This window comes from Malaya genurostris, chromosome 3, assembly GCF_030247185.1.
Source record: "Malaya genurostris strain Urasoe2022 chromosome 3, Malgen_1.1, whole genome shotgun sequence".
Lineage (NCBI taxonomy): Eukaryota > Metazoa > Arthropoda > Insecta > Diptera > Culicidae > Malaya > Malaya genurostris.
Genome location: NC_080572.1, coordinates 46,452,173 through 46,471,693, shown reverse-complemented (window position 1 = coordinate 46,471,693; position 19,521 = coordinate 46,452,173). Strand labels below are relative to the sequence as shown.

The 19,521-nt window shown below is 35.5% G+C and overlaps 1 protein-coding gene across 3 annotated transcripts; it reads left to right on the top strand.

Moving 5' to 3' along the window:
* The first annotated feature begins 1,980 nt into the window (after nucleotides 1-1,980).
* On the top strand, nucleotides 1,981-10,020 carry LOC131436387 (mobility group protein 1A-like). Of its 3 annotated transcripts, none has more exons than XM_058605091.1 (3): nucleotides 1,981-2,139; nucleotides 8,382-8,581; nucleotides 8,896-10,020. In XM_058605091.1, exons 2-3 carry the CDS (start codon nucleotides 8,432-8,434, stop codon nucleotides 9,082-9,084), a joined length of 339 nt encoding a protein of 112 aa, XP_058461074.1. In that variant the 5' UTR covers nucleotides 1,981-2,139; nucleotides 8,382-8,431; the 3' UTR covers nucleotides 9,085-10,020. The 3 variants fall into 3 exon arrangements, with proteins under 3 accessions (XP_058461074.1, XP_058461073.1, XP_058461075.1); XM_058605090.1 differs by lacking the exon at nucleotides 1,981-2,139 and adding an exon at nucleotides 5,508-5,660; XM_058605092.1 differs by lacking the exon at nucleotides 1,981-2,139 and adding an exon at nucleotides 5,513-5,611.
* The last annotated feature ends 9,501 nt before the right edge of the window (nucleotides 10,021-19,521 follow it).

Below are 19,521 nucleotides of genomic sequence, written 5' to 3'. Positions count from 1 at the left end.
TCAGGTGAATTTGTCTGACTTCGGCTACACCAAATTTCTAATTCCGGTTCCAGTATTGAATCGTTTCTCAAAGCTCAATCGTCTTTTCAAAAAAAAGCCAAATCGAATTTCAGAAACAAAAGTTCAAATTAAAATAAATCCAATTTTATCCAATTCTTATTTCCGATTCTGGAATTGTAGGATGATGAATTTTTAAAATTCAAAGCGATATAGAAGATGACAATCCCGAAAAGCTTTAAAGTTGGACTCAAAAATATTGCAATTTATTCGTCATATGGCCATACGAATCGGTTTGGGTTATACTGGTTCCTGAATACCGGCTCTGGAAGTACCTTAAATTATCCAAAACTCTAAAATGGAAATTACTTCGACATATCATGGAATGTTTAATCGAACACTTTTAGATTCAAATTCGATCCGATTTGCAGTTTCGACATTACAGAGTAAAGTGTGATTAAAATGTCAAATTGCCACTTAAAACGACGGACATTAGAATAATGTCATGAAAACTGAAACACCGAAGAATATTCATGCAAAAAACACATGCGGATTGATAAAAAAAAGGTATCATCTCACTGCTAGGTGGATTAAGCACGTTTTAACTAATAAACAATGTAAAGAATAAATTCTGTACTATAAAATAAAGTTTTTTAGTTATGTATATATATATATATATATATATATATATATATATATATATATATATATATATATATATATATATATATATATATATATATATATATATATATATATATATATATATATATATATATATATATATATATATATATATATATATATATATATATATAGAAATCAGTAGCAATCGTCATTAAAATCATTAGAAAGTAGTAAGGAATCTCATAAATAGGGGTTATGAAATATGTAAATAACTTATTACATTCATATCTACACTTCTACATTAATCAAAAGTCTACCTCACAAACTTCGTAGGTATGATTTATGAAATCCATAGGTAAGTCGATGACAATTTTTTCTGAAGATCATAAGATATGATTTCCATATGCGAAACTTGTAGCGCAATATCATAAGTATTTATTATGAATTTCAACAGCTTTTTTGCATCCTTGTAATTATGCATATTTCCCTGTTTGATTATGAAGTATGCCTATATGCAATATTTGAGCCAAATAAAAAAGTACGGCGGGTCGGCGTGTTTCGATTCAAAATGCAAATGCAAAAATGTTGAAGGGTCGAATTTTGTACAAAGTGTCATATGTTTATAGTTCTGCTGAAAATTGTGCGAATATTACGATATGAAATATATGAATATCAATATATGTAGATCTAAATCTCGGTGTAAAAGCCAAACACGAAATGGCATCCTAAGCAAACTTCCGTGTTGGGTTGATATTGTTTTCGTTTTATTGAATACTATTAGATGTTTTAACCACAAAAAGCAACTAACGAAAACATGCATAACAGATCAATCCAATTCAATTAATGCACATAAATTATTTTCGTTTACTTTTGCCGTTAAAACTATTAGTATCGAAATGCTTGCCGAAACAATTCTCATTCTAGCTCCAGGAGGAAATATACCTGAAAAGAACTATGATGCTGTTTATTTACAACTCTGGAAAGAGTCTGGAGGATTCTCGTTTGAAATTAGATCGAGTTGGTGCAATATATTACATCTGGACTATATTCCCATAAACAATAATATCCCTCGCATTTGAATGAAAAGCATCAACACGGCGCGCTTCTCTGACAGCAGCTGTCAATTTCTTGACGCTTCAATATATCACATTCATTCAATCGAGCACTTACACATCAACATATGGAATATACACTCTGATATGTTCATTGACTGGTTCAATACATATACGGAAATATTTCTGAACGATGAACCTCCCCGGCATGAAGCAAGGGAAAACAAACGCGCCACGCACAAAAAGCTTATCGGTTTCGAATGTGTGCGTGTGAGGGCCGTAACGAGTCGAATAACCTGCCCAGTACAAGCCAGGCCAATCCAATTCCATTGCCTCGTTCGAGCTTCTCTTCTGTTCATACTAGCCTGAGTAAGCAGTTCTGTTCGAAGTGTTCCTCCATAGGAAAAAAGTGATCATAAATTAGTGAGTTTTGAACAGTGAAATTCTCTAGGAACTTGCTCCGGTAAGTCGATTTTCACATTCTAGGTCCTGCGGCCACATCTTTCAAAGGGTTTTTTCTGCGCTAGTTCCAAAAATCTGGCACGATTTTCAAGGGTAAAATGGCCATTTCCGAGTGGTTTGTTAGCGTGGGTCCCCGAACAAATTTCTTCTATGGCCGCCATAGAGATTTGTTCGCAGCCGAGCCGCACTCGGAAAATGTATTTTTTTGATGGAAATACGGTTCAACCGATTTGGGAACTTGACCAGGGCGTTTTAATAACCCTCTACTACGAGCTGGGATACTATTCGAGAGCCACTTCTATTTTCGGCCGAACAAAAAAAATCACCTAAAAGCAAAATGGCTCGACCTGCGAACAAATGTCTGCCACTCTAGTACTAGCCATCGAACAAATTACAAGGGGTGAAATTTAAAAAATAAATTTCTTCAACCAACTAGCTTGGATTCGAGAACCGTATTCCACGATCGTCCTAATTTTTCGAGCCCTATCGATTGGTACCATTGTTCCAGGGTCTCCGGAGGAAATTTTCGGAGTTTGACCCATTTCGCGCCAAAATAAATTTCCTTCGCAAAAAGATGAATACTGTTCTTCGGTAGCCATATAGTAAAAAATTTTGTTCGAAGCAGTCAGCGGTCTCCTTGTACGCGACCGATGAGTATGGTGGCAACCGAATTTCATTCATTACGTGTGCACGCTCACACATAAAGGACCTGGCTCTTACATCACGAGTTCACCGATGAAGGGAACTCTGACTGTATGCGTGGGGTGGGTCGTCTGATATCGCAAGCACATATTCAACAACAGGAAACCCGTCGTCGCACATTCACGAATGCGAAATGAATGGATGATGTTCAAGAGATTTTGGGGTGTTCATTTTATGTTAGCTGTTTTCGGTTGGAATGGCGCTTGTGCTTGGAACAACGGATCGATTTAAGTTTATAATAAACGACTTGTCTGTTTTTTTTACAAGCGATTTCTTGCTACCTCCACGCATAAATAAATGTCTGCTTGTGTTTTGGTTTGGAATCTTGAAATTATATACGGGGTAGCGCAAAGGACCTGACACATGTTCTCCGGTTATACTGGAACAACCAATTGATTGACATACTGATAGAGTAACGGTACACATGTCCGTAGTAGAAGCCGCTTGATTTATCCCACGCGTCCTGAATCCATTAGTCCAAGTGAGAAAAGCATAAGTTCAATGCGTTGGCTTGAGAATACTAGACTATATGATTTACGATTTTTGTGCATTTTAATGCTATTTTTACTGTAATGTTGCTTCATGATCTTCTCCATATTATGAAAGAGAAACATATTGTAGAAGTAACAAAAATTTGAATTTACGCAATGATCTATTTTGAAATAGTGACAAAAGCAAATTTGTTTGATGTAGCAAATGTTGCTTGAATCTACAAAACTAGATATTTGATTTTTCTCAAAAACTTCTAAACTTTTTAGTTAAAATAAATGATAAGATATAAACCTGAAGTGATTAGTATTTCAACATAAGTTTTTGTTTGGTAAAATCATACATTTTTGTTTGTCTGTAAGATATTTAAAAGATTTCTATCAAACTAATGTTCAAGGTCATCCATGAAACTAATTTCATTTCGATTTTTATTCTTGTTATAAATGTAAAACATGATTGAACCAACAAATACATTACCAATAACATCAAGTCAAGTTTTGTTGACATTTAAAAAAAGAGTAAATTTATTTCAACAATAAAATCAGCCGAAACAAATCATTTTTTCATTAGCCAGGATCAGCATTTTGCTTCAAATCAAACAGATGTAATTGTTGATGTAGAAGGGAGAAATTGCTTCAAAACAATCATATTCCAGCTTGAAATTAACAGAAATCATATTGAAAAATTTACTGACTGCTTTGTTATTTTAAACAAGATCAATTTCTCTGCGTGTATCAATAAAATACTGCATTGTCTTATAAGATCTGAATTGGAACAATTGAATATGTTGTCTACTGCGATTCAACTTTTTTGTTTCTACTTAGAGCGTCTGATTTGAATTTTCAGGAAGCACGGTTGAATAGCCTTAACAGATCCGCTGACTGAAAAGTTTATGATGCTGTATAGTTCTATTTAAAAAAAAATGCAACTGGTTTTCAAATATAACATCATTTGTATTTTATCGAAAAGATATTTTTGCTTGGATTTCAGCTTTCCTTTTCATAAACTAAACAAACAGAGACAATCAAGTATGAAATTTAAACTGATACTGATGCTTAATGACAGTTTTTGTACCTATATTTTTAGAACACTTAAGACCGTTGGTTAGTACATTAAAAATACGAATAACGTTGAAATGGATCAAAAAAGTTTCATATTGTACAATCCATCGATTTATGAACTAAATGAACTCTAACATTCATCCCATCATTCACCAAGTTGATATCCTGATTGTAAATTCAGAAGCATCACGGTGCGAGAAAAGCGCGCTTGGATGCCTTTCGCATCGTCGCATTTTACTATACGTACAAAATGCATGAAGAAAATCGCTTCTCGGTCGATGCTTCTCCTCTGACTACCCGGAGAAGCGGTCCAAACCCATCGAGAAAAGTTGAAAAGCACTTTTGAATGAGGCTACCAACCAGCCGAAAGATCTGGCTGTGTCTCGTTCGTACGCAGGAGTGGCGACTTTTTGAATTGAGCTGCACTGGTATAATTTTGCCGCTACATGATGATAGCGTTGGCAGAATGGCGGTTATGAAAAAAGACCCGATAGCGATTGATTTTTCACATTTTTTCTTATTTTACATATTACTAATCGGCTGTAGGTACTACAAAAGTTGGCTGGCTATGTGGTCTATCTGATGGAGTATATCTCGACCTTCATTTAAATGTTCTATCGTCACAGTTTGAGTTTTTCATTTTTGCTTGAATATGTGGGTTTTCTCTCGTTTAAAGATTAATTAGCGTTAAAAGCCTATAGCAACCCAAGCTTAGCTTTCTTTTGTGTTGACTGAATCATATTTCATACGATTGCTACCTATTTTCTGTTGTTAGTTTGAAAAAATAACATTTCCCGCTTCTCAAATAATAATTCAAGCACTTCGACTCAAGCACACACGAGGAGGGCTCACGAGTTCAACGTTAGTTCGCCGCTCAAATGGCTACTGACGCCTCCGGTCGGTTGGGATACTGGCGAAAAATTCATTCCACACTGTCACACAACCGGCCACTTTTGCTAGATATTCATCCGTACACATGCGGCTTACCGTGCTGGTGTGTGTGACGGAGGGAGAGCTTTCACGTAAACCGCATACGACCGAAGGCTGTGTGAGAAGGAATTGATGTAAAATTTACCTAAGCGATTCAACTACCAGTCGACCGGTGGACTCGATTCGCACTGAGCATTCAGTCGTAGCTTCATTCGTCGATCCAGTCGGTTGTGTTTTGATAATTGCTCCTCGGGTTTTCCGGCCAACAAGAAAAATAGTACAAGTCCCGTGGTAAATTGGTGTTAGTGTTAGAAGCTTTCTCTACTGTTTGTAGAAAAAGGTGCGTTTTTAATTCGTTTGTGTTGGTGGTGTTTACGTTTTTATAACCGGCAACTGTTTGTCAATTGTTGAGTTTACTATTGAAACAAGTACACACGATAGTACTGTACTAATTGTGTTAGGAATTGGAACGGATTTAAACCGTATTTTTTACATCGTTAAAAATCGATTTTGCCTTCAGCAGCAGGCGTACATCGAGCGTCCTTTTCCCGGATATGGCTGTTGAAGAAAGAAGAGTATAATAACGCCACTGGTAGTGGTAGGCGTTGAGCGTATATCAGAGGTGACCCTCTTGCTTCAGACAGTGAATTGAATTGAAAGGATGAAAACGCGCGCTTGCTTCATACAAATTTGGTCGTCCATTTTGTGTATGAAACAACGGCTATGAGAAGCAAGCTTGAAAGCACGCGCGTCAGCATGTTATTGCACGACGGAAGAAGGAAAAATAAAAAATTGATCATGTAACGGACAGCGTTTGTCACCTAGTGATGCCTGCAGCGGCATGTTCTGAAATGGAAGGGGGATTATCAAGAATCTAATGACAATGAGCGGTTTTTGTCGTTTCCATATAAAGCTTAAACTCTTCGTTTTCAACCCTATGGTTTAGCAATCATATAATGGTTGTAATGTCTAGCGTTTCGGACGGGTTATTTCATTCTGAACCGAAAACGTTCTCGGGGGCTGCACAGGGCACCGGCGTTGGTTCTGTGACGATTCTTGGTGAAGTTGAAAAGATCAGAACAACCCAAAAAATAATTTATTGTGAATGATTCTGTAGTTGCAATAATCGCGCCTATAGAGAGAAATAGAGCTTAAATCATCTTTAATGTTAATGTTAGTTTAAGCGCATTTTTCATAATTTGATTTAGAATACTGGTTAGCAGTTTTCCGTTAAATTCACACCCGTTTGTTCATGCCAATATCAGGCTTGTTCTGAACTGCTCGATTTTAATTGCAGCAGTTAGACGATAAGGCGCGAAATCGATAATCTATTTGCGTTGAACACCATACTTTTCAAACGAATTTAAAGTTTGGTCTAACCTGAAATAGCAGTTTCATATTTGTGGGAAACATTAATGGTTGTGGTTTGATTTTTGAAATTACTGCTTTTTGGATGTTGGTTGAGAATAGAGTGTGAGTTAGAAGTGAGCAATCCGTTTGCGAACGGTTTGAATGATTGATCAAATGTTTTTTTTTTTTGTTGAAGAACGGTATTTCTCTAATAAAAGTGCGACATTACGAAACCTTATTCGAGTGGCCTTTTTCTTTGTTTTTTTTGCTCGCTAAACCTAAGCTCTCGTGTAGTCTTTGCAAAACATACAAAGAACGAACGAAAGAACTAGTTCTTTTGATTGAGCTTTCTAGTTCTGAACGGTTCTTTCAAAATGAACGGTTTTGCCCATCACTACATCAATCCTTACAATGGTCCTGTGATGTTTTGGCGTGTCTGGCAAGCTGTCACTACATAGGAGAAGTACTAGAATGGCTGAACGGTTTTTTAAAAAATGAACGGTTGTACCCATCACTAGTATGAATGGAATATTAGTGCATCAATTACCCTAGAAATCCCTCAAAAATTTGTTTCGTTTAAAGTGGCCATCAATTAGAGCTAATTCAAGATCTATTTTGTTTCAAATAAATGAAGTAGAGCCACACTGTGATAATACATACATACTTTGGTTACGACACCTATGAGCACCTTTATGCTTGGTTTTGACATTCAGAAATTGATATTTTCATTTTTACAAAATCTGTTCATCAGTAACAATCTGTTGTTGACCATTTTATAACTTCGTCTACTGTATTGGCCTTGAAGTTGAATTTTTAAGAACTCAACATCAAGATCGTGGCGAAAGAACTTACAAACTGAAAAACAAGACAACATAATTTCGTCCTTCAATATTGTGGTTGAGATTACAATCGTCAAAGCTGCTACTACACTTCTACTGAGATCATTGTGTAGTTGAAAAAGCTGGTGTACTTCAAAGGCAGTGAAATAGACAAACCAAAAAATTTCAAAATCAGTATCCAGATGAATTGAACCTGTAATGCGCTACTCAATTGGTTGAACGACTACCACAAATAGGAAAATACGTACTCGAATAACGCCCCTGCGCTATCTTTTCGCAAAATCATCAACGTATCTGTTGTTTCATTTGTCAGCCTTTTTCCAATCTGTTTTCTTCGTTAGCAGGCCCGTACCCAGGATTTCTTTTCGGGAGGGGCACAAAGATTAAAAAATAATGTTACTGAAGATGGCTTATGTACCTAATTCTCGGTGTGCCTTTTACGGGTGTTTTTATCAGACAAAAAGGAATGTTTTGTAAAATTTGGCCTTTCTGTTTCAACAGGCTTCGCATCCGATTTTTAGCGTACAGAATCATTACATGGCTATCACTACGATCCTACTGACACTATGAATCCTTCCAGTTCGGGGCTCGAACATATGACAACCCGGGGTTTTAACAGACACTAAACTTTTCCACTGGAACTGATATTGTATTACATTTCATTACGTTTACTGTCTCGTAATTTGTGTAACACATGTCTAAGACCTTCTAAAAAATAATATATCTGTTTTTGACTTCGGCAGAAGCCAGGGCCAGGGCTCGTTAGGTATAGATGAAAACTATTTAGTCGCAGATATAGAACTTGAAAGCGTTCCCATCGAAAATTTCATCAATATTCTAATTCAGTATTCGATTTCGTTTTGCTCCTGCAGATCCTACTTTCGTATCGACAACTCTGTGTAAACACCTAACAAACAGCACAATGGCCGAAAAACCAAAGCGTCCTCTGTCTGCCTACATGTTGTGGCTGAACTCTGCCCGCGAACAGATCAAGAAGGAGAATCCCGGCATCAAGGTGACGGAGATCGCCAAGAAGGGCGGTGAGCTGTGGAGAGCAATGAAGGACAAGAGCGTAAGTACTATTTTCAGTTATTTGAAACACTTTTCCGCTTCCGATTTCATTTTTCATTTCGTCTTGGAATGATCAGAGCGTTAGCAGGTTTAATATGGAATATATAAAACTCAGCAGTTCAATATAGCCCGATGTAAATTTAATGCTATTTGCAAAACATTTTTTGCTATAGCAGCAAAATACAATGCCTAAACCGAAGTTTCAAATGAAATTTTTTTCAACTTTGAAAAATCTTCGCAAGCTCAATTTGTCTTATTTTTTGTTTAATTCGGTTGTCATCTAAATATTTAATTTTAATTTTTTTCCGTGCATAGGAATGGGAGAACAAGGCCGCTAAGCAGAAGGATGAGTACAACAAACTTGTTCAGGAGTTCGAGCGAAATGGTGGTAGCAAGGACGCCGGAAAGAAAAAGAGCAAGGGTGCAAAGAAGGCTGCGCCAAAGAAGAGCAAAAAGAAGGACTCCGATGATGACGACGATGAGTCCGGCGAAGAAAGCGACTGAACTAATCACCCTAAAGTAAAATAAACAAAAAAAAAACTGACAACAGTAAAAAAACGTAAAAAAAAACGATTATTTTTAATTTATTGTATACATGTTCGGGGCCTTACTTCTCAAGAACAGCAGCAGCAGGATCGGACTAAAACTGAGTCATCAGATACAAAATTCTCATCAGGTACATAATCTAGATCAGCACAATTCAAATTCATACAAAAAGCAGATGAAACACGATCATCAGACTTTCGGAATGCTTTCGAAATGGTGATATCGTCTGGCTCAAAAATAACTGAAATTGAATAACAAAAAATAGGCAGCATCTCCCGACGTTTGTTTTCTTGTAATACATTTCACATGAAGATACATACATCCCCTTTATTTTTTTAAGGAAGGCCATGTAATATTAACGCAGGAGAAATAAGAAAAATTTTAAAACTCGAAAAAAAAACAAAAAGCATACTTTTAAGTTAATTAAATGTGTATGAAGAAAAAAAAACAAAAAATGTAATCTTAGCTGAAAAATCGTAAGACGTAAGTGTGTACTCACAACAAAATACACAAAACAAAGCGTTAAAATTGCTTAGGAAATGGAGAAGTTAATCGCAGTGACAAGTAAACAAATATTTTTTCAACAAATAAACGCTAAACAGTCTGGAAAATATTTTCTCTTTGCGTTTTCTCTCTCAATCGTGTCGATTGATTACAGATACAAATCTATTGAATTAATCACACACGCACTAAATTGAGTTTTTTTTAGCAACTTGATGAATGTAATAGATTTCTCTCTCAATTTGTGTAGTAGCAAGTGTTTTTTTTTCTCTCGTCTGTTTGAAAACATTTTTATCTATTAACCCTTCGTGTACCGTGCTTTTAGCGGTTCATGGAATTTCATGGAAACACTATGGAGTTAGTTGAAATAAAAACTAAGATTGTAAAAATTAAGTCACGATATTTATTTCTTAAGTCGAGTCCGATCATTCTGTTCTGGAGAGGCTTGGTCACGCACAAGTTCAAAGAAACTGTCCCTGTCCTAGCAGCCTAGAAACGTTGGGTTATATCCAAACAAAAGGAGGTGAAAAATTTTGGGTTTTGTTTTCGGTTTGGCAACCATTAGGAGCCACTTTTTTCATAATAGTTATAAATTTCGTTTATGCCCCGTTTACACTTCTGCTGGCTGCCAGCATGCTGGTGTCAGTGTACTGCCCTCTTAGGAAAAAACGTTCAACTGTGGTCCAATGATCCAAAGTATTAGACCAACGAAGGACCACCGTTGAACGTTTTGTTCCTAAGAGGGCAGTACACTGACACCAGCATGCTGGCAGCCAGCAGAAATGTAAACGGGGCATTAGGTTTCACTACGAGTGCCGAGTGAAAAATAGAAAAAAATGCTGATGAGGATTGCAGGCGCACGTTGACTCGGTGGTAATTCATGGTCGTCGGTAAGAAAAATCAAACAAGTCAACATTATTTTGGGATATACATTCTTGGTTAAATTGCACTACCAAGTAGTTAAATAATATAAAGTTCAAATTGAAGAGCTACGCAGTAATAAAGCTTTAAATCTACTCAAGTGGTAGCTTTATATCACCCTCATTCTTGTTTATGTCCGTATCGACCATACGACAAACGGATACTTTCGAACGAATACGAATAAATTATTCTTGTTTTTACTCGAATGAATGTTAACGCGACTCTTTTGTCACGTGATTTTTAAATAACAGTAAACTTTTTCGAATAAATGCTAAGCCATGATGAGATCACTCAAATTCCCTGGATTACCCATATGTAAAACGCTAGAATGTCTGCCAGTTTAGTTTCGAACAATACGTGAATTCGAACATCATTCGTACGAATGAAAAGTCTTTCGTGTTTACAGACGAATAGCCGAAATGCAGTGGTTTAAATTCGTCAGTCCAATGTTGCGAATCATCCATACGAATATATTAAAAACAGTTTTACCGATTTACAACAATCTTCCTTTAGAATGTGAAGGTGATTTGCAATCAAATGATAATGATAAAGTTTTTTTTCTGGTGAGCCTTCAAATATATGCGCGGTTCCAAGTTTTTCACATTAAATTTTACCATATGGATTAGGTTAGGTACTTTATAAAAAATACATGCTTTATTTTATATTCAATATTCAATGTATTATTTTACCAATGTAATAAGACTATGTAGACTATCAAAAGTATGAACATATTATTTGCATATACTACTGGGGTGGAATCATGTAAGGTGATTATCACTTTTGAAAATTTGGAATCATGTAAGGTGATAATCACCAAGTTCTGTCACCACTGCTGAAAGGCTAACATCACTATCAAATGTTGGCATTACGTAAGGTGATAGTCACCACGATTTAATCACCTTCATGTCAAAATGGAGGTGATAGCAATTTAGTTATCACTTTTAGTAGTGATTTGATTTTTTGAGAAGTGGCTTTATAAATTATTGTCCGTTAGGTAAATTTTAAGCCACTGAAATAAACTACCAAAATTGGTCGGAGAGGATAATTTTTTAATAAAATTCGTGCTGATATTGTGTCAAAATTAAACACCAAAATTAAAAGTAACTTAGTTTGTATAGTTTAAAGAATTCATAGAATGAACAGTAGTATTCATCAATTAAATCAATTCATGTATGTTGTAATTATTATTTGAAGGAATATAATTGGGGTATTCGTAGAGTCAAAGATAAATTGCTTTCTGGAAAAGTGGTAAGTTTATGAATGTAGACATCTCCTGTTGCGCATAACGTTACAACATAAAAAATCTATGCTAACATTTTCAGTAGAATTAGATGGTCGTGACTTAGTGAGCGACATATCAGTCTCGTTCAACTGAACGAGTAAAAAAGATTAAACTGTGTTCTTAATTTTCTTCTTGTGAGTTGAACTAAATAAGGCAATATTTTTTGACAATTGATTGCTATTCATAGTGGATATTCGTAGTACCGGTGGGTAAAATTTCCAAAATGGAACTAGCATTCGAAAGCTCTGTGAAATGCCATAATCGTAAAGTGAATGAAACTATACACAAAATTATTTAACGGATCTTTCTCATTCGAGATGAATGCCACCCGTTGTGAAACATCAAGAAGATCTAACAATTCGTGTCATTTCAAAGCTAGCAAATTTATCCCAAAGAACTGACTGTGACATTGATTTCCATTGAAAAATAAAAATCGGCACTAAATTAAACCAACAAGTGAATTTTTTATTTGTTTGTGCGCAGTTTGCCATACTCGGGAGGCAATTTTTTTCAACGTTGTTCTTCGATCCATACAAATCATCATTGATAAACATGACTCGAATTAATGGAAAGGATTGAAAAATATAGAAATAAAAATTTAGATTTTCAAATATTATATGGGTATACTTATCACAAAATCTGCGAATAAACAAGTCAAATAACAAATGATATCAAATATTTTTGATTACAACTTAAGTCTGTAACAGAACTGATGGTTTAACGACTGAGGCCAGTAGGTCGCGTATAACCACGTGGCTCGCTCTGCGTATTGCATTTCCCTCCATGCTTCCATGCTCTCTCGCAAATGTCCAAAATGACTGTCGATGTGGCCGGGTGGCTAAGAAAGTTTTGATATTTTCGGTTTGACTACATCACATAAAATCCAATAAAGCTACCGCTTGTTTGGTAGCCTTGCTGAGCCGATTTTTTGTCTCTCTTGTTTCGTTACGTTACCAGGTAACAAGAGCAGAAAAAATGGTGCGTCTATAGAAATCGACTTACCTTCACAAAAATAACATTCACTTCATTTTTATCGCGACATTCCCTATGACATTTCAATGATAAAAGTGACCAAAACATACATGTTTTGAGCTGTAATTCGTATTTACACTGTGAACCATTTCGCAAATTATTTTAGCTTTTGGTTGATATTTTACATTTCGGTAGTTATTTTTTTATCGAATAGTTGACTATGACTATAACGGCGATCTAGTTTAATTGATTACACGGTAAATATAATATCAAGTTGTATAAACATTGTAATGCAGAGTTGACACAGGCCTGTGCCCCTCCATGGAAGATTTGTCAACATTAAGTTCCATGAACAATAGAGTACTTATTATATAAAAGTGCAAATAACTTGACAATTCATACTTCGTTCTAAGAACTTGTAAACAGTGTCAATATTGGGGATGACGCACTTTTCTTTCAAATTTTGCGCCTTCTCCACCTAATTTGAATCATGAATTGTGAAAATCAATTTAATCGTTGCTGAGGAATCGAAGTGAGTTCCGTTTTTGGAGCTTCTCTTAACTATTATCGGTGCTTTCGGAAGCGAAAACCGGGGCTAGTAGCACAGACTAACAGACAGGACACTCAAATTAGATTCTTCAATCATTTTAACGGTCATTTCGAATATTCCTTTATTTGGGACAGTACTCACATGTGTCATGATGGCGCCACGTTAACCTATCAAAAACATCCTGTCTGTCATCTAGACTGTGTTTATTTTTTTCATTTACCAACAGAGTTGCCATTCATGCAGAATTACCTGTAATGTATTGATTTGTATACGTCCATGCGAATTTCATGCAGGATACAGATTTAATACATATTCACTTGCTTCTGGTCTGCCGCCACTTAATTTCGGATGAAAACTACCAACACAATAAAAAATAGTCTAGATGAACAACGTTGAGTCAAATAAATGGTTACCTTCCAACATCGCGAAAAAGTTAAATATATTATCAACGTAATCCAATAATTTATTGTGACGATTCATTTTCAAAAATTTTGATGAAATCAGGCATCCCTGCAAGCAGCTGATCGGTGCTGACAAACGAGGGGAAACCAACTAGTAAAAAAACTTTTACGTAACACAAGGGGTGTACCGATAGTAAATAGTTCGCGCAGTACAATATAGGTGGAACTAGTGCATCACGAAAAATTATTTTTATAAGAATTTACTCATACTGTCATGTCTGTTAGTCTGTGCTAGTAGTCCCATAGTAGATTTAAATATCTACTTACTAACAAGATCTCCCAACTAGATGTATTTACCAGTCAGTTTTATAAAAAATTTCAACTCGTTTCGTCATCGCTTGTGGAAAAATACTCATGAAATTGAAAATTTTCCACTTATTGCACATTAATATCGGAACCGTATTTTTAAATACTTTTTAAAGTCTTCCCGCATTTGAAAAGATTCAAATTCATCCACCATCTTCACACGTATACGTTCTCTACTAGTAAAAAACACGTTTGATCGGTAATGAATTGACTGCTTTTTACAATTTATAATGTATCTCAATAGAGCAAAAAAGTAAAGAAGTAAAAAAAGCACGACGATTACCCGATGCTCTATAGCTCACTATTTTGACGGCATCGACCTGATAATGTCGATTCTTTTTAAGATTACCACGATTGTTTGATATGGCGCAAAAATTTGCCAGATGGCGTCCGGATCACATCGCTACGATTAAATGATTTTCGAATACTTCTACTTTCGACCAGCACTTTAAAATTCATTAAAATCTTTATAATCGTGTATAGTCGAAAGAGCAAATAAACAAAGACAACTGTCATGTGAAGCCGATTATTGGTTTGTGATTTATACATAGCTGTAATATTTCTTTTTTTTAGTTTGTTTCTTCGCACGGAATGTTTAAGAAGTTCATTATCGGGTTCGATGTAAAATGAACTTGTAGTCATCCAGACTATTTTTGATTGTGTTGGTAATTTTCACATGATGGATAACAAGTAGGCACAACTCTGTATTTAGTTTTGGCAATATGCATTAAAGGGCACTCCGCATTCGGCCGATCCGAGCTCGCCGACGTTGACTTTTTCTCTCTTCGGCTATGGCTGAGCACAGGCGTGCGCATGTATAGGTACGCCGGACCCGACACAGTGGCTACGGTGCGAAAAGCTCGGTGAGGAATATCGTTGCCAAAGATATGAATTTTATGTCGGGTCCGGCGTACCTATACATGCCCACGCCGGCAGCTCAGTCATAACCGAAGAGCGAAAAAAGATCGGCGATGGAAATGTCGGCCGAATGCGGTTTGACCTTAAATCGGTATAATGCATAAAATCCGCATGGACGTATACAAATCAATACATTACAGATAAATTTGAAACTCTGTTGGTACATGAAAAAAAACGCAGTCTAGATGATTGACTGGATGTTTTCGATAGAGTAACGTGGCGCCATCAAGACATATGCGAGTACTGCCCTAACTGAAGAAATATTCCAAATGACTGTTAAAATGTTAAATGAATCTAATTTGAGTGTCCTGTTTGTTAGTCTGTGATATAAGCTTAGCGAGCAGAGTTCTCAATAAAAAGGTCCAGACCGACCGATTCGGCTCGACAAAATTGACTGGGTGTTGGTTTGTCACCAAGCGGAGACAAGAACCTTTTCAGAAATCCGCTACTCTTGCGTTACCTAGTCGTGAAAATCTAAATCTGTCGTTCGTGCACGATGATGGTTGTAATCAGCGTTGCCAGGTCATTTTTCCAAAAATCTGTATCATATCGGTATCAGAATCTCGTCAACATAAGTTCATGGAAATGTCACCAAAGCTAATTTTGGTGAGCAAAAAAAAGTTCTCGTTGCCAATCTTTTCTCCTGTCTATCCATGCTATCAACAAAAATCGGTATTTATCTGTACGATCCGTGAATTATCGGTATTTTGGGAGTACATATCTGTATTGCGGTGTAGAGGTCGAATATCTGTATAAATACCGATAAATCGGTATACCTGGCAACGTTGGTTGTAATTTCATCTGACAAAAGACAAGCGAAAAATAATTTCATTATATTTCGCATTTTAAACATGATTAGAATCTTGCGGGAAAGTTATTTGCATAGTCCGTTACACTCACTACATATATACAAATAATCTCAATACACTGTAGTCTTTTTTATGCAAATTTACGTACCACATAAAAAACCGTATAACTCTGAAAATTCGCATAAGAAAAAACGCATAACTCTGAAACATCGCATAAAAAAAACACAGAAAGGAAACCGCATAACTCTGAAAATTCGCATTAAAAACCGCATAACTTTGAAACTTCGCATAAAAAAAACCGCATAACTCTGAAAACTCGCATAAAAAAGTCGCTTAAAAAAAACTGCATAAAAAAAGACCGCACAAAAAAAGACATCAGTGTATATGAAACCAAGCGAACCCGAATTTGCAGATTTATCTCTAAATTAACAGAGTTCCAATGAACGCTGCAGATATTCATTGACCCGCACTTTCACTTATTTTTAAATGTTAAATGAACAAAAAACGATATAATAAATTAACCAAAATTTAAAATGATTTTAATTTGTGCTGGCTAAAAACTTTCTTTTCTACTGCCATTGAGGCAGTTTTATTGCACAAACTGCTTAAAATTGGCACATTGTCGCAAAGTTGATTTACCGACAGCGACACCTGCCAATGAAAAATGGAACCAAGAAAAGGAGGATTCTTTCGAAAATTTTCATATCGGCAGTAGTGATTTGCAACATTTTTATCGTTTATTCAAGAGTACAGATAGATGTCAGCAATAAAAGTACACTCGGAGTAGAAGAAAATCGATTTCAAAGTGATTACTACTACTTTTTTTTAATGTAAACTACGATTAAACATGGAAAATATTCAGAAATGTGTGAAATTGGGTAAGGTTAGGTTTTTTCGGATCAACATTTTTTTAAACAGAAACCAGTGTAATGTTGATTTCTCGAGTACTAGAATGTATAGCGATCGAGTAAATTTTACTTTGGATACTTTATTTGTTATTTCCAGGCATTTGAAAAATGCTATCAACCCAAGTTTAATGCTCTATTCTGAATAACCGATAGATTTGGCACAATGAACTAAGATCAACATTACCACCTCAGAGCAAAAACTTTTTCTTCAACTTCTACTATGATTTTTAAAATGAATTTACCCGTTTTCATAAGAAATCTTTGAAAAGGTGGAGTAATTAGAAATTTTCTTACCGATTTGACAGCTCTTGCTGAAAGTATCATCTCTAAACAAACAGCGCCTCTACATTTCAGTTTTGCGACAATATGCCAATTAGCTTGAAAATTTAACCTGACATGCCTGATGTGAACGACATGTGACTGTTATACTAATATCAGTATGCGGGGTAAATTTGCTGTCTAAATTTTAGGCGCTACAGTTTAAGAATTCACAGCATTTGCAATTGGCACATTGTCGCAAAGCTGATTTACCGGTAGCGACACCTGCCAATGAAAAATGGAACCAAGACAAGGAGGATTCTTTCGGAAATTTTCATATCGGCAGTAGTGATTTGCAACATTTTTATCGTTTATTCAAGAATACAAATAGATATCAACAATAAAAGTACATTCGTAGTAGAAGAAAATCGATTTCAAAGTGATTACTACTACTTTTTTTAGTGTAAACTACGATTAAACATTTTTTTAATCAGAAACCAGTGTAATGTTGATTTTTCGAGTACTAGAATGTATAGCGATCGAGTACTATTTATTTTGGATACTTTATTTGTTATTTCCAAGCATTTGAAAAATGGTATCAAACCAAGTTTAATGCTCTATTCTCAATAAACGGTAGATTTCGCACAATGAACTAAGATCAACATTACCACCTCAGAGTAGAAACTTTTTCTTCAACTTCTACTATGATTTTTCAAATGAATTTTCCCGTCTTCATAAGAAATCGTTGAAAAGGTGGAGTAATTAGAAAATTTCCTACCGATTTGACAGCTCTTGCTGAAAGTATCATTTCATAAATCAATGGACGATCTGACGTGTTTCACAACTAGAGGTGTTCGTGTGCGAGGATGATGATGGCATGTTTTTTTTGTCAAAATGCAAGGGAAAACAAAATTCCACTTATAAAATCATTTATAAATTATCACAACATCATTTGTTTATGCGAAATATAATTTTCGTGTTAGGAAAATCATTTTCTACCTCTGTTATTTTTGCAGTACACAATATGCTGCTTCATACAATGAACATTTTCAGTTCCGATTAAAATATGTGAGAAAATTTTATGTTTTTTCACGCACATTATGAAATGTCACTATGGACGAACCGTACACTCGCGCAAACTTAAATAATATGCAATATTATGATTGAAAATAACCTTTTACAGCCGTTTGATTCCATTCGCGAACAGTTCAAATGAGTGATCAATAGTTCTTTGTTGAAGAACGGTATTTCTCTAATAAAAGTGCGACATTACGAAACCTCAGCCGTGACCTTTTTCTTTGGTTTTTGCTCGCTAAACCTAAGCTTTCGTGTAGTCTTTGCAGAAACATACAAAGAATGAACGAACGAACGGATGAAATAACTAGTTCTTTTTATTGAACTTTCTAGTTCTGAACGGTTCTTTCAAAATGAACGGTTTTGTCCATCACTACATTAATCCTAACAATGGTCCTGTCAAGTTTTGGCCTGTTTGACAAGCTGTCACTACAGAGGAGAAGTGCTACAGGGGCTGAACGGCCATTGTAGCAGGCACCATTTTTTGTTAGTGGGATTTTTATTCAGCTGTTCATCTGTAGGAGAAAAGATGAATTTTTTACGCAAATTTGAAATGTGTGAAAAAGGATTTCACTCAAAATTTGAATATGTACATGTACAAAAAAAAGTATTACTTAGTAAATGAGTAGATTTTACCCAAACATCGTTTCCATTGTAAGAATTCAAATTTGAGTAACTAAGGAGATACTCTAAATTAGAGTTGTTTAACTTTTTCTGTTGATGAGTGTGATCTTACTCATTTTTAAGCGTGTAGATGGCCAATTGGCATCAACGTTGCCAGGTATACCGATTTCTCGGTATTTATACAGATATTTGACCTCTAAACCGCAATACAGATATGCACTCCCAAAATACCGATAATTCACGGATCATACAGATAAATACTGATTTTGATTTTTAGTTGCAATAGACTGAGAAAAGGTTTTCGTGGGACCTTTTTTTGTCACCTTAATGGACCTTGGTGACACTTTACTGGTACCTACACTCAGGCAAAAAATATATGGAATTTCATAATGATGTCGTATGGTTTTTAGCCACAAGAATATTGTATGCGAATCATAAGATTGCCTTATGAAGTCACGAAAATTGGAATTCCAATAAAACGCCTTATGAAATTCATACGAAATTTTTAGGATCATTGTGCGAAATTTCAATGACAAACATAACTTCTCTCATATACTGTGGAATTCATAAGTTGTTCGTATGAAAACTATAACAGTGATAGATGAGATGTATACTGCAGAGGTATATTTTTCATATTAATCTTCTGAAACGGTGATTTTAGTGATTTTTGATGCATCATAAGATTTGCCTTATGATTTTCACTACTCAATTTGCCTGAGTGTATATTGAAGAGATTTTAATACCGATATGGTACAGATAATTTTTTGCGCCGAATACAGATTTTTGGAAAAATGACCTGGCAACGCTGATT